Raw genomic sequence first — 14,548 nt, forward strand, 5'->3', positions numbered from 1 at the left:
AGCAGGACTAGATACGTTTGTAAGTTAACTAGTGGTAATTAAAGTCGTTATTTTAAAATAGGAAAACTAGTTATTTTTGAGCGTTTTGCAACGAGCAAGGACATTTACAACTAAATCGCTCGTGCGTTCAAAAAAGCGCGACACTCTTTCGAGACTCAGACGAGAAACAGATACAAAAATACGTTTGGAAAAGTTTGAAAACTTAAACAGACAGCCATAAACTTAAGACACGAGATTCAAGAAACACGGAAGTGGGCCCACCTTACCGCAGAGTTGCAAAGGTGAGGGAGTGGCCACCTGCCGCCTGCTGCTCGACTACAGAGAGAGAATCTGTCAGGCCCGGACTCTCGAGAGCAATAACACTTTCTGCAAGGCTTTTATCCCTACAAGAATTACACCAGAATCAGGTAAGGTGAAATATTAATATACGCTTATGTTTATTACAGCAAAGGGATTTACAACTTCTGCTGAGGTGAGCTTTACAATTTACACAACTGCTTGCAATGGGCCCACTTGTACAGGGGTTAACGGCAAAAACATATACGCCTGCATTACAACCACTTCACGAATTTAAAAAGTGTAGATGATTGCTGTTTGTAAAAAGCAAGTTTTTTCCTCCACTCTTATTTCCAGTCTTGTTGGGATAATGGAAGTTTTTGGATGTCAAACTTGGCTTTTAAGCTTGAATACTTGTATTTTCTTTTTCATGGTAGTGGTAGTGTTTATAATGGCACAATGTAAAGAGCTAGCTGCCATTCTCTCCCCAGATAGAGGGAGAAATCTTCATTATTACAGCAAGTCTGTGCAGGTGGAGCAGCAGCAGCAGCCACATTCCAGTGCCTGGGGTCATGACGGTGCAGTGTGCAGACCCTCTGAGCACAGCACTGTTTAGAGAGCTCAATACCTGCCTGTGTTGACAAGAACCTACCAGGAAAACCCTTTTCCCTTATCTACTGCCCTCATTCTGTCTTTATTAGGAAAAACTGTCTCTTGACAATGCCCTGACTTTCAGGGCATTGTCATGACTGCATGTCATGACAGATTCTGTCAAGGATGTTGTGTCTTCATTTTCACTACTATGCAGTTTGCAAAGAGAGAACAGGGTTACACCTTTGTAGTCAACACTGGACTTTTCAGATATACAAAAACAATCACTATTGACTTTTCTCCACTAAGTAGTTGACATGTTACAGAACAAACAAACAAAAAATGTTTTCAATTGAATTGCTGAGATTTGAATACATTTTTTTTAGGTTTGGATTTGCGAATATACATACTTAGGGAAACATTTCCAAGTTGAAAATATATAATTGTCGGACATAAAGATATCGAATTTACAATGGCAAAAACCCCAGAAAAGTGACACATTCTCAATACAGAACTATAGAATGTTGGCAGTTTTTAGTTATATTTACAGAATACTATATTTAATCCACTATTATTTGCTGCAGCTATAGATATCAAAGTATATATCTACAGTAAGCGAACATCCGTTGTCATAAACAGCTTGAAAAATGTATTGATGTCCTCTCTCTCTCATGTACAGCCTTGTTGAAAGTGGAAGCTTCTCCGCCAGCTGCTGTGGAATTTTAATCTCAGTTTTCACAATTTGTCATCCTGTATCAGTCCCTGTCATTCACCTCATAGTATGTTTTGAATAAGAAACAGGAGTTAAGTTAGGGAAGAGTGGCAGCAGTAATGAGCAGGAATAACTCCTCATCTAGACAAATGTTTGGGTGCTGAATATTCCTGTTGCAGTGTTTGTTGTGGCTGAGTGTTGAAAGGGTTCGTTCACTCCACCTTGGTTTCAGTTTTGTGATAAAAAATCTCCCTTGGGAACAGTCGTTACCATAACAACTCAAGTGCCAGCATGACAGTGTGGAGAGAAGCAACATCACTGTGTGCCTGGAAAGTGTCTCTTTTGTTCACCTAAAAAAAACTAGAGGGATGTTAAAAACACGTAGAAGAAAGGACTTCATGCCCGTCAGTGAATTTAATTATGGGCTTTTGTTGTTGACAAGACTGTCCTACTCTAAGAAATAACTAGAACATTATTGTCCAACTGAATTACAGCAGCATGGCACGATGCCAAACACATGCCTTATTTGTCCAACTGATTTGTAAAAAGAACTACATGAAATATTCAGCAAAATAAGCCAAACTTCTCATATTATAAACGTCATCTAAAATACAAGTAACTGCCAAACAATTGAACAAGAAACAGTATGAGAATGGCAAAATTATTAATTTAATCCATAAATACCTGATTAAAGAATAAGTAACCAAGACCCTGGATCTTACTAGGCATTTGCTGGCAACTTTAAACACCAGACTTTGACCCATATCTATCACACTTTCCTCAACAAACACTTAATAAAAGCAAAGTTATGAGTTTACATGTTCTTTGCTATGTGTGAGAGCAATAAGACACATTTATGAAGCAGCTTACTCCTTCTTGTTAGTGTAAGAGGAACCTTTAGGAGCAGCTCTCGAATGAGGGACCCTAAATTTACCAGATTTAACATGTTAAAACCTTTGTTAAGCAATACGTTTAACTACATTATTTTATTATCTCCTCTAGCAATTTACACGTGACATTAACAACAATCTAAAGTATATTTATGGAAGAAGAATGTATAAATAAGGAGGAAATAATTGCCAAATGACTCCAATGGAAACGGTTGTGTTTCAGTCCAAATTACTGTGTTTTCAATGCCCCATTTTTCTGTGTTTTAGTGATTAGGTGTTAGAATTAAAACTAGACAAAGATCAGGTCTCACACACAAGAAGTAGACTGGAGGTCAAATGTCTTTCTTTGTTGTTTTCTATCATAGCTGACAAACATTTTGGCACAACAGATTTTGCAATTCCGTCTAAGCACATGTAGAAATCTGTATGTATGTATCTCTCTAGGATGACTCATTGTTTCTCCCATGTGAGCCAAGGAATGTATTTGTATATCCACCACCCTACATACTTCCATTAATGGACGTTTTTCTTAGACGTAATCCTAAACTTCACCCTCTTCCTCCTCAATCTCCCTCTTGTCAGGCCTCCCACACCCAGGTGATGGTGCAATGTGCCGGCCATGCTGCACACTCATCCTGTCTCTCTTTCCCTTTCTCACTACACACACACACACCCACACCCACACACACACCCACACACACACACACACACACACACACACACACACACACACACACACACACACACACACACACACACACACACACACACACACACACACACACACACACACACACACACACACACACAAACACACCCACACGGCTCTGCTGGGGAATTCATGGCCTCAGGCTAACAAAACACAACCCTGTCCGACAGCGGCAGAAAGCCCTGAGAGAAACTAACACAGCTCAGCTTCCTCGCAGCAGTGTAACAGCATGGAGCTTTATTTAAAAGAAAACACCTTCTGACTCTTATCTGACGGACACTTTCGTGAGGTGGGTAACCAACAGAAATCTTTACCTCAAAGCTAGGTGAGCTTTTTAAAAAAATATTTAGCCCAGTCTTAGCTGAGTCAGCCCAGAGGTTTGAATGACAGAATATTAATGAGAGAGTAGAGAGTCAACTTATGTTCGGGGCTTAAGGTCAGACCACTTCTTGATGTATTTCCCTGCTTTTTTATTTAATCCATCAGTTTGTTGCTGCCCCAATCAATGTTTGATGAAACCTTCATGAAAAGTTCAATCTAAGTTTGTGCAGACTTTCAGCTTGTCCAGTGTGCCTGTGATTGTGTGCTCAGCTTTTTATGATGTTTGTTTCCATTACCATGTTTGTTTAAAGCTAAGTGGCTGGAGCAGGATCTGCTGTTGCTGGGATTTCTAATGTGGTATTTATGTCTTAAAGGAATAGTCACACATTTGGAAATAACTAATTTGTTTTATGCCAGGGGTTGGATTTTTAACAAGAATAACACCACCCTTTTTTCTGTTCATAATGTAGCTGTCGCTAGCAGCTGGTGAGCATAGCTTAGCACGAAAACAAGGGGCATCAGCTAGCCTGCCTCTGTCCATAGCATCTGGAAGCTTATAGCTAATGCGCCAAAGTGTAAATTAGGAAGTCACTGCTAACTAACTAAGCATGTTTCACAGTGAGATTGAGTGGTGCTGGTGGGCAGACATTGTGATCCTGGGACAGGGCCAGCCTTAAAATACAAGTTTTTTTTCAACTGTCAGCCAGAAATCTCCTCTTCTATATTTTGAAGGTTTTTATCAAGTGGTATGTCCATGTATCATTAATAGCCTGATTAATATAACATTTAATACGGTAAAACTGCTTTTTATTTGATTGCTATTGACAGATTTATGGATGGATACAAAGAGATATCCCCATTTTTCTAACCTTGCTCTATCCAATGTTTATTCTGGAAGTGTATGCGAGTTTGAACATTGCTCAATTGCATATTTAGAAATACAAATGAACTGTGGAGGTTTCATGGTGATATTAGTTAAATATGTCACCCTATTCCCCTTTAGACTCCCTTGAAGAAGGGCAGTAGAGCTGCTTCCCTGCTACATTTGGAGTTCTTCTCCTCACATTCTTGCATAAAGGAAAAATCAACAAAGGTTGCATAACGGCTCCGGTTACTACATATCCGGTTAGTCATAACTGTTGTTTGGTTTCCGAACAGATTTAAGGTGTTGTTTTGTTTTACAACACTCTTCTGTCAGCCTGTACACAGGTAGTTTCCTTTCAACAGCACATACGTAATAACGTTTAAGTTGTGTTTGTATTTTGGGAGAAGTGGTGATTTGTAGGAGTTTTTCTCGCTGATTTAGAAGATACAAGTCTCCACACTGACACAAGTTTTCTTTGCGAATCACTCAGGCCCTCACTTGAAATCACGGTTAGGAAGGAATGTAATCAGCGGATCTCAGAATAAAATGATATGAGTCACTGCATGGCACAACCTCACAGCAAGAATGTTAAGTGCAAGTGCAGTGCTATAAAGAAGTCACAGTACTCTTGTGTTAAAGACACATTGTCAGTTCAGTTAAACCTGCTTTACCTGGAACACAGTCTTAAAAACAGCACATTATTATACAGAACATGCTTTGTAAACTTCTGGGTGGAAGTGTTGGAGCCCTGATGGTTGACTGATGACTTGTTCCCTTTGTCTTTCGAACAGAATGAAGTTGATATGATGGTGCCAACCCAGCCTTGAAAATGTATGAGGTGATGTCCGGGGAGACCCTGTCCTGGAAGGTACCAAGTCCAAGACCGACCAGCGCAGAGTCCAACCCTGATTCGCTAACGGCCGGGGAGGGAGGCCCCGTCAAGATCCTCAAAGTGTGCTTCTGCACCAACAACAACCTGGGCAAGAACTTCAAGCTGGTTAAATGTGACAGCTCCTGGCAAATTAGGGTGAGAGGAATCGACAGAAATATGGGGAAAGGAAGTGTAGTTTCAGATGTCAGTGATAGGGAAGTCGTGTTTATCTGATATACTTTAGATTACAAATTCACATTTCATAACATACAGGAAAGTAAAACATCCTTTATCAGTGCACAAATAATCTTGTTCTCTTTCAGTGAATGGGAACCACCAGAAATGATGGTCTTTCGGTGCTTCATCTCATAATTTGTTATCCTTGAACCACTAGAATTAGCTTGAAGGGTTATTGAATATTCATGATATTTCGAAAGATAAATGCTGATTCTGCGTCCTTCAGGCCATCATCCGTTCGATCCTGATCTGTGGTCGGTTGGGGCCGAACATCGAACACTCGGGATGCTACGGCCTCCTGCTGAAGCACCTGAAGTCAGATGAACTCCACTGGCTGCACCCAGATCTGACGGTCGGGGAGGTGGAGCAGCGCTACGAGAGCAATCACATAGAAGCTGAGTGGAGGTACAGGCCCTCTACCAGGACGTAATGTTGCTTTATTCATCGACAATGCAAAGTCAGTTTATGCAAGTAAACACAACATTAAAGTGAGTTTAGCTAGTTGAAAGAATCAGTAAAACACTTCACTTTAACTTTCCTTGTGTGGTCGTTTCAAACTTACAATCCTTCATTTTTTCTAATTAAATAAGAAATTAGTTGTTTTTCAGCTGCAGTATGCTGTATGCAGCAGAAAGGCATAACTGAGTTAACTTTAATATCTGTCTATTTATCGCAAATAATATTGTAATTTAGATATTTTCCAACCTATTTGCATATTTTGACCATATCCTTTAATGATATTGTGTATCCCTAATTTAAAAGTGATCTGTTGAGAGACAACGTAAGTGTTTTTATATTAAAGTATGGCATTTTATAAACATGCATGGTGTATCTTTTTTTTCTCAACTGCAGGTATGACCTTCGTATCAGATACGTTCCTGTCAATTTCTTGGAAAAATTCAAAGATGACAGATCTACGTTAGTGTTTTTTTACCAACAGGTAACAAGCTACTGTATTTTATGTTTTACTTTTGGGCTGGCATAGAATAATTTTTTGTCAATGGATATTAGCAATCATGTTTTCATACCTGAAGAGCAGCTGTCAGTGTGTGTACTGGAGTGGTTTTGTGTGGATAAGGTTTGATTTTACTTTAGGTGGCACTCTTTTTGTTTGAATGAAATCTACAAATAATATTATAAAACCTTCAGTTCTGTTAAAACAGGAATGGAAACAAAAATGTACAGATTAACTAATCAGCAGCTTTTAGGATTGAGCAGTGCCTACAAATATGTGCTGTTGGCTAATATTCTCAATATAAACAAACAGTCAGTTAAAAAATACATATAAAAAGAAAAAATGATGCCAACATATCCAAATTATTTTATGAGATGTCCAGTATAACATTGCTATTTATTGTTAATCTGATTTCTCTGTTTTATTTAATGGCAGGTGCGTAGTGATTACATGCAGTGTCATGCCTCTAAGGTCAGTGATGGGATGGCGCTGCAGCTCGGTTGTTTGGAGATCAGGTCAGTCAGCTCAGTCCTTTCATTCTTCTGCCCTCAAATTTCTTTAAGTTCGTTATATTTCTGTAACTTGTTACTTGTTTTACCTTTGTCAGGAGGTTCTACAAAGACATGAATGCAAAAGGTCTCGAGAAGAAGTCCAACTTTGAGCTGCTAGAGTAAGTGCAATTCATCTTCTCACTGTCATTTTTGTGAAATACAACCCAATTCATTATTTTGAGCTTTGAGTTAATTAACCCTGATGGATCCTGTTGAATAAACCTTTAAGAAGCTTGACTTTATTTGTGTAGTTCATCAAAATAGGACATTTAAAACATGACGTTTTTAAAAAAATGTTAAGCAAATTTCTTTTTTTATTTCAACAATTCTTCTGACTTTTCCTTTACAAATCTAGAAAAGAAGTGGGCCTGGACCTCTTCTTTCCTCCACAGCTTATAAACAGCATGAAGGTAAACCATCCTTACCAAGACTTCAATTCTTAATGAGTTGAGTCAGACCTAGATCTTCATCAGTGTACCTAAAATCATATGTTTAAATCCCCCTGCTTGTGATCCAGTCGAAGCAGCTACGGAAGTTGATCCAGCAGACGTTTCAACAGTACGCAACACTCAAGGAGGACGACTGCATGATCAAGTTTTTCGAGACCCTCAAAGAGTTCGCCACTTATGATGAAGAGGTTTTCCCGTGTGAACTTGTGGTGAGTGGCCCCCTTAATCCCATGCTTATAAACAGCATGTTCTCCAAGCCTTAATCGGCTCGGTTTCACATTAATGTTAAAAACGTTTAAGAACACTCACTTGTCAACAGCAAGGTTGGAGTCTAGCGGTGGAGCTGGTCATCGGTGGGAGGGGGATTCGCCAACGCACACAGAAGGATTCAGCGGTAAGCACAGCAAGATTTCAGTATAGCTTTTGAGGAATCAGAAATCCTTTATTTGTCCAGAAACGGGGAAATAAACATGATTACAAAAGCAGAGGCTAAGTATGCACACGTTATGTTATGTTTTTGTGTATTATATATCTAATCTATCTAGCTAAATACTAGATTTTTTTTATAGAATAGTTGGATATTTGAGTTATGTTAGTTAAATGAGAAGAATGATATTGCTTTACTTTTCAGTCGGTTAGCTTAGCTTAGCATACAGTCTGTAAACAAGGGGAAACAGGCAGCTTAGCTCTGTCCAATATAAACTAATCTGCTTATCAGCATCTCTAAAATGTAATGATTAACTTCCTGAGGTCTACTCTGACTAGCAGTTTCTCAAGGCCAAGAAGTCATCCAATGCATAACCCCTCATCAAACCATATTATATTTGTATACATTCTTTGTACTCATGAAACAAACCAAAATAAGATACAACCTATTACTTATGATATTGATACAAATCTGAGAGTTGTTTCAATCCTCTCATTTCCAAAGATGTCAAACTGTTCATTTAAAGCAATCCTATAATTTATGGAAATACCATATTTTTCCCTTTAGTCTGATAGCATAAATGAAAGCTGCTGGATATTTTGTGTCTAGAAATACATTTTCAAAGATAGTTATCTTGCCATCAGTGGATGCTACATCATTATAAATCTAACACAGTTTCTCTAAGATAATCAGCCATAATGATCATCTTTTTGAATCGCTTTTTTTTGTGTGGCTCAGCCTTCTTTCCTAGCCGACTTCAAACAGATCAAGAAAATACAATGCTTATCTCAGGGCGACGGCAAGGCTCTCTTAGACCTTTTCATAGAGGGGGCCCGACAAGTAAGTACACTATCTACCTATAATACAATATTACTCTGGACAGTGTTAAGAATCGCAATGGCTGAATAAGTAAATATCATTTCTAAAGAGAGTGTCTGCACAGGAAATTTGACATGTGCTTACATCGCCCTTTTCCCCCGTTATCTGATAGCGTCTGTCAATCAACGTGGCCACCGTCCCTATGGCAGAGAACATGATGGACCTTATTGACGGGTACAGCCGCTTGGAGAATGACACGGATGATTCTATTATCTACCGGCCAAATAAAGGTGTGTACGTCTCTGCCACTTCCCCTGTTGCAACATCACCTTACAACAGTTATGATGGAGCTTTAAAAGCTACATAAAAGTATGAAAATTGCATTATATAAACTGGAATCATCTCATTTATCTGATCTCATTTCCCTCCTAGATGCCAATACACACGCCCTGCCTGAGATTCCCACAGAGTGAGTAGATGTTTGGCTGTTTTACAACTTTGAATGATTTGTGTAGCTGCAGAGTCTGTACTGTTGTAATAGGAAATGAGAAGATATTGAGTTATGAGAGTTATTGATGAGAAAGGCTGTTTTATTGAATTCTGTCAGCGCTCTGAGGAGCTATAAGTTGACAATTTATGAGCGGGGCTTTCTCTCATTCTGTCTTTTCTCTGAAGCAGCAGAGACACCAGCTCGATCAGACACAGCATGGGTGAGCCGACAGTTTTAAAAGTTTAACTTCTCTGTTTAATACAATATGCAGAAAAGTCCAAACTTTTTGTCCTTTACCGAAACAAAGAAAAACACAATGGTCTTTTTTTTGTATTTTCAGGGTCTGATATCTACTGTGAGATTATGGATGAAAGGCCCAGATCAGGTTAGTTGAAAGTTTGTATTCATATATTTAGCAGAATAATAACTCTCCCTTTTGAACTTTCATGAATGTACATCTTTTTTGGTAGTTGTTAAGTACGGGATCGACCGAAGCGACATTGTTCTTGGCCGAATCCTTGGTGAAGGTTTTTTCGGGGAAGTCTACGATGGAGTTTACAAAAAACTAGTAAGTGTATCTTCCTAGTTGAAGTACATAAATACCACATAAAAGAAATAGAAAAAGTAACATAACAATCTATAAACTAACTATAATGGATTAATATAATTAATAAATTGCTTACCAGGAGACACAGTTGCTGCATTAATATGTAGTAGAATATTTGTAACTTTGTGTTAATATGCATTACATGTAAAGTAGGGCTGCAACTAAATATCATATTCATTATCAATCACAATCATCTCAAGCCTAAATGAATATTTACAGATTAAACGTTTATAATTCCAAATCACCAAAAACACAAGTTAACTGTATTAAGACATAGGAAAGCAGTACATTTGTGACAATTGAAATGCTCGAACAGGAAAATGTTACATGTTATTGCTTGAAAAATGACTTAAAATATCAATAAACTATTCAAATAGGTCACAAAATATTTTTCTGCTTGTGTAAATCTCACTACTTCCCATTAAATTGGTGTTATTGATTCAACAGAATGGAGAGAGGACCAATGTGGCAGTGAAGACCTGCAAAGACTGCTCACCTGATGTGATGGAGAAGTTCATGAGTGAAGCAGGTAATTAAAGAAATGCGTAGAATATGTAAGGGATAATGTGCAGCGACGCGGTCATTATGGGGAAAAGAACACCTTCATGCAGATCTAGATCCCTCCGCTTCGCGTCGGGCTCCTGATCAGCCTGTCGGTGTTCTTTTCCCCATAATGACCAAGTCGCTGCACATTATCCCGCTTATTACATGGCCACATTCTCAACAAAGTAATGATATGACTCCCAATATTAATTGAAATGCTTTTATGGATTTAGAAAATGATTTTATTGATTTAAAAAATAGTTGTATGTATTGATTTAAATTGACATGCATCCGCTAAGGAAAATAGTCTGTTGTTACCGTTTGAAAAACGTAGCAACGGCAGGAAGGCGGAGCTTTTTGATTACAGATTTGAAAACATCGTTGCTTGCTTTAAAAGTAGCACAATTCATTATGTCAAACCTTGGAAAGTATCTAGATATCCCTGCCCTAATGCCAAAGTAACTGGCAACTGAATATGTGTCGCCGTTTGATGTCTATGTCTGGACGCTGCGTAAAAAGGAGGGTTTCTGCCCGTTACTTCTCCGCTGTTTGCTTGTCGCTCTTGTCTTGTCAGTTAGAAAAGCAAACTGCATGCAGTTTGCTTTTCGGCCAAAACTGTATACACAGTTAAATCGAACGGACTTCTTTGTGCAGATGTGAGCGTCCTTAACAACGGTCAATAAGTCCTTGACAGCGGTCTGTCTGTTCTGGATTAACAACGTGTCACGTGTTCTGAATTGACCAATCAGAATCGAGTATTCAACTAAGCCATGTAATAAAATGAAATAAATGTGATAACAACTATAACGCTGTGAACTTTGTGTGTATGCCAGTAATTATGAAGAACCTGGATAACCAGCACATTGTCAAACTGATTGGCATCATAGAGGAGGACCCTGTGTGGATCGTCATGGAGCTGTATGAGCATGGAGAGGTAAGTGCCATGTTCATTTAAACTCAGCGGCAACTTTATTAGGTTCACCTTTATACATTTAGATCTGGTGACTGTGGGGGCCGTTTGAGTACAGTGAACTCATTGTCATGTGAAACCAGTTTGAAATTATTTGGGCTTTGTTACATGGCGCATTATCAGAATATGGGTGCACTGTGGTCACTAAGGGATGGACATGGTCAGCAACAATAGTCAGGTAGGCTGTGGTGTTTAAACAATGCTCAATTGGTACCAAGGGGCCCAAAGACTCTTACTTTCTTTCTTTCTTTCTTTATTAAAAACCCCCATTAGCATAGCTTCAGGATTAGCTATACATATTAGCTTCCTGGGGACCATATACAGTAAAACACATCAGATAACACAGCTCATCTCATTGAAGTAAAATTCAAGTACAGGAGAGAAACAACAGTGTTTTTCCTTTTAACAAACATTTAGCCAAACACATCAAAACTGTAGTTTATAGTTACATATGCTTCCTGTGCAGATTGTGAAAGTAACTTTCTGTCTCGCCTGTATGTTGCAGCTGGGGAACTATCTGACCCAGAACCAGAGTACGCTGACTGATATTACGCTGGTGCTGTTCAGCCTGCAGATCTGCAAAGCTCTGGTCTACCTCGCAGGGGTCAACATGGTACACAGGTGGGGGGCTCCACTTATTATTTTTGTGTTGCTATCCAGGAGGTAGAGAAGCTGCTGTAGGCTTTAAACTTTTACATTTACATTTCTCAAATAATAGTCATGATTCAAAATCCATTTTTCCAATCACTTCACACATCCTCCATAAATTGATGTATATAAACGTATACATACTATATATACAATATTGCTATGTTTTGAGTTTCGGGGTTACAGTATGTTCCTGGAATACTTTCATAAATCTGAGCCTGATTAGTGCACAGTGTTGATTCACAGGACAAAGGCAAGTTGACAGCTCAATAGATGAATACAGCTAGAAAAACAGCATCTGGAGGCAAAGTGGAGTCATATAAGGTAGTGACAATAGAAAAAGAAAATGTCATTTCAACTTGAATTATTTATACTAACACCAAACATGACAGAAAGTTGATGTCAGAGATGTTTCGCTGAGTTGTTTCTTCAGACTCCTGTCAGCAGATGTCAGGCTTTAAAGCAGCCACTCTGGATTTAATCTGCTGTGAAGGGAAACACAGACAAAGGAAATTACTTTCTGCCTGTGTGGAAAATGCAAAGATTCCTTTTTTATTGTTTTCTGCTCCAGTCGTGGCGGTACAACAGTGGTTGAGAAGCGAGTTCAGGTTAATTTGAGAGGGCTTGGGGCCAGTAAAGACCCTCTGGATCATTTCCACTTCCACCATGTCCATCTGTAAACTTTGGTTTTCTGTTTCAATTGTATTTTGTTACAGAGACATTGCTGTGCGGAACGTGCTAGTTGCCAGTCCAGACTGTGTGAAGCTCGGGGACTTCGGTTTGTCGAGATACATTGAGGATGAAGAATACTACAAAGGTAACGAAGGCACAAACCAGTATAGAGAAAACGATAAATAATATTTTTAGAAATTGTACCCCTTTGTATCCCTGTTAAAAAAAGAAAACTGTAGACAACTAAATATTGTTATCTCCTTTTTCCCTGCAGCGTCTGTTACTCGGTTGCCAATCAAGTGGATGGCCCCAGAATCCATCAACTTCAGACGCTTCACCACAGCCAGCGACGTCTGGATGTTTGGTGAGCCTGTGATACATAAACACACTGTGTACAGACAGGAAAACACACACACACACACACACACACACACACACACACACACACACACACACACAGATGGCTAATGGCAGGCAGCTGGTTAATCTTTAATCCAAACAAGCACTGCATGAACCGATGTCAGAAGGAGTAGTTATGAGTGTATGAAGTACTGTAGGTGTGTTGGTGAGCTAATGTGGAAACAACATGGACGCTTCAAAGAAGATGTGTCCTATTTAATTGCTCAGTGTGTTTAAACAACACAATATTTGTTTTTCTAATTGTCCCATCTTGAAGAGTGCTTTCAAGGGAATTTCCCTACCTTTGAACTCATCTTTTTCAGATTATTCTGAATGCAGGACAAATGCCTTCTCGCAATGGTAGCTAAATGGATATAAAATGTATGCATCAGCATTGTGACTCCGAACTGCTCTAAATGTCATGCAAAATCGTGCCAGTACTTTTTCCTTCATCCTGCTGACAGACAAACCGAGATAAACCGATCTGAAACATTACCTCCATGGCGGAGGAAAGATGATCTGGTTATTGAATGAATCTTTACCTGTCTCCACTTCATCAGAACTATGTTGTGCTCCAATACGTAGCCACACTGTGATGGCCTTCTCTGGTCCATTTCATACAAATAGATTCATCACAATCAAATAATTGAAAATAAACATTCTGGATCTACTACATTTCTATTATTTTATTCAAGGCAAAAAAAGGCATGAACAATCTGATTGTATGGTCTTTAAAGTAAAGCATTAAGATAAAACACTTAAATCTAACATTTTGTTGCCCTCTCGATTGAGCTGGAACATATGAACTATGTTAATTTAATTGTTTTTAATCTGTGTAACACACTTGAGATTCATTTATTGTGTGGATTCTCTGAGCTTCAATTCAGAAAAGTACTGTGTGAATAAGAAGGTTAAGATTGAGTTTGAGTCAGTTTAGTTTCTCCTATAAAAAAGGGAAACGTATACTGAAAGAAGGAGAACCAAAGAACATAGCCTTAAACACAAACAAGTGTACTCGAGGGACCCAAATATAGCAATGGGATAATAATATATTGAGGAACATAACATGTGTTTTCTCTGTTTGCATTCCCTGATAGCTGTCTGTATGTGGGAGATCATGAGTGTTGGACAGCAGCCGTTTTTCTGGCTGGAGAACCGAGACGTGATCAACCAGCTGGAGCAGGGCATCCGGCTGCCCAAGCCCGACAACTGCCCCCCCGCCCTCTACTCACTGATGACCCGCTGCTGGTCCTACGACCCCAGAGAGAGACCCAACTTCACCGAGCTGGTGGTCAAGATCAGGTACCTCTTTACTCAATATCAACATAACTTAATGGAGTGAAATGTATTAAGATTGGTTCAGTTTGATAAGCCATCAAAGTTCATACAAATATATTTGAAGTGTTTTGCTCATGTAAATTGTTAGAGATTCTCAGTCTGTAATTTCTGATGAACAACAAGGAAAAGGTTACTCAGATTAATTTCTATATAGAATTAGAGCCATTAAATATACTAAATGAATATGATATAATTATAATAAAAAATA

General features: G+C 38.8%; 1 protein-coding gene across 3 annotated transcripts in view; it reads left to right on the top strand.

Moving 5' to 3' along the window:
- Positions 1–14,548, top strand: part of ptk2bb (protein tyrosine kinase 2 beta, b) — an 18,967-nt gene continuing 4,419 nt past the window's right edge. The window contains exons 1-21 of one of the 3 annotated variants that reach the window (XM_034142900.1): positions 1–407; positions 5,156–5,391; positions 5,699–5,877; positions 6,325–6,412; positions 6,863–6,942; positions 7,035–7,097; positions 7,334–7,388; positions 7,496–7,636; positions 7,747–7,821; positions 8,593–8,694; positions 8,846–8,963; positions 9,106–9,142; positions 9,349–9,383; positions 9,504–9,548; positions 9,634–9,731; positions 10,218–10,299; positions 11,147–11,247; positions 11,789–11,904; positions 12,648–12,748; positions 12,878–12,967; positions 14,100–14,304. In XM_034142900.1, the coding sequence (XP_033998791.1) occupies positions 5,194–5,391; positions 5,699–5,877; positions 6,325–6,412; positions 6,863–6,942; positions 7,035–7,097; positions 7,334–7,388; positions 7,496–7,636; positions 7,747–7,821; positions 8,593–8,694; positions 8,846–8,963; positions 9,106–9,142; positions 9,349–9,383; positions 9,504–9,548; positions 9,634–9,731; positions 10,218–10,299; positions 11,147–11,247; positions 11,789–11,904; positions 12,648–12,748; positions 12,878–12,967; positions 14,100–14,304 (2,009 nt within the window). In that variant the 5' untranslated portion in view covers positions 1–407; positions 5,156–5,193. Of the gene's footprint in view, positions 408–3,351; positions 3,468–5,155; positions 5,392–5,698; positions 5,878–6,324; positions 6,413–6,862; positions 6,943–7,034; positions 7,098–7,333; positions 7,389–7,495; positions 7,637–7,746; positions 7,822–8,592; positions 8,695–8,845; positions 8,964–9,105; positions 9,143–9,348; positions 9,384–9,503; positions 9,549–9,633; positions 9,732–10,217; positions 10,300–11,146; positions 11,248–11,788; positions 11,905–12,647; positions 12,749–12,877; positions 12,968–14,099; positions 14,305–14,548 lie in introns of those variants that run through there. The other 2 variants (XM_034142902.1, XM_034142901.1) reach the window with 2 other exon arrangements.

Source organism: Trematomus bernacchii, unplaced genomic scaffold (assembly GCF_902827165.1).
Source record: "Trematomus bernacchii unplaced genomic scaffold, fTreBer1.1, whole genome shotgun sequence".
Classification (NCBI taxonomy): domain Eukaryota; kingdom Metazoa; phylum Chordata; class Actinopteri; order Perciformes; family Nototheniidae; genus Trematomus; species Trematomus bernacchii.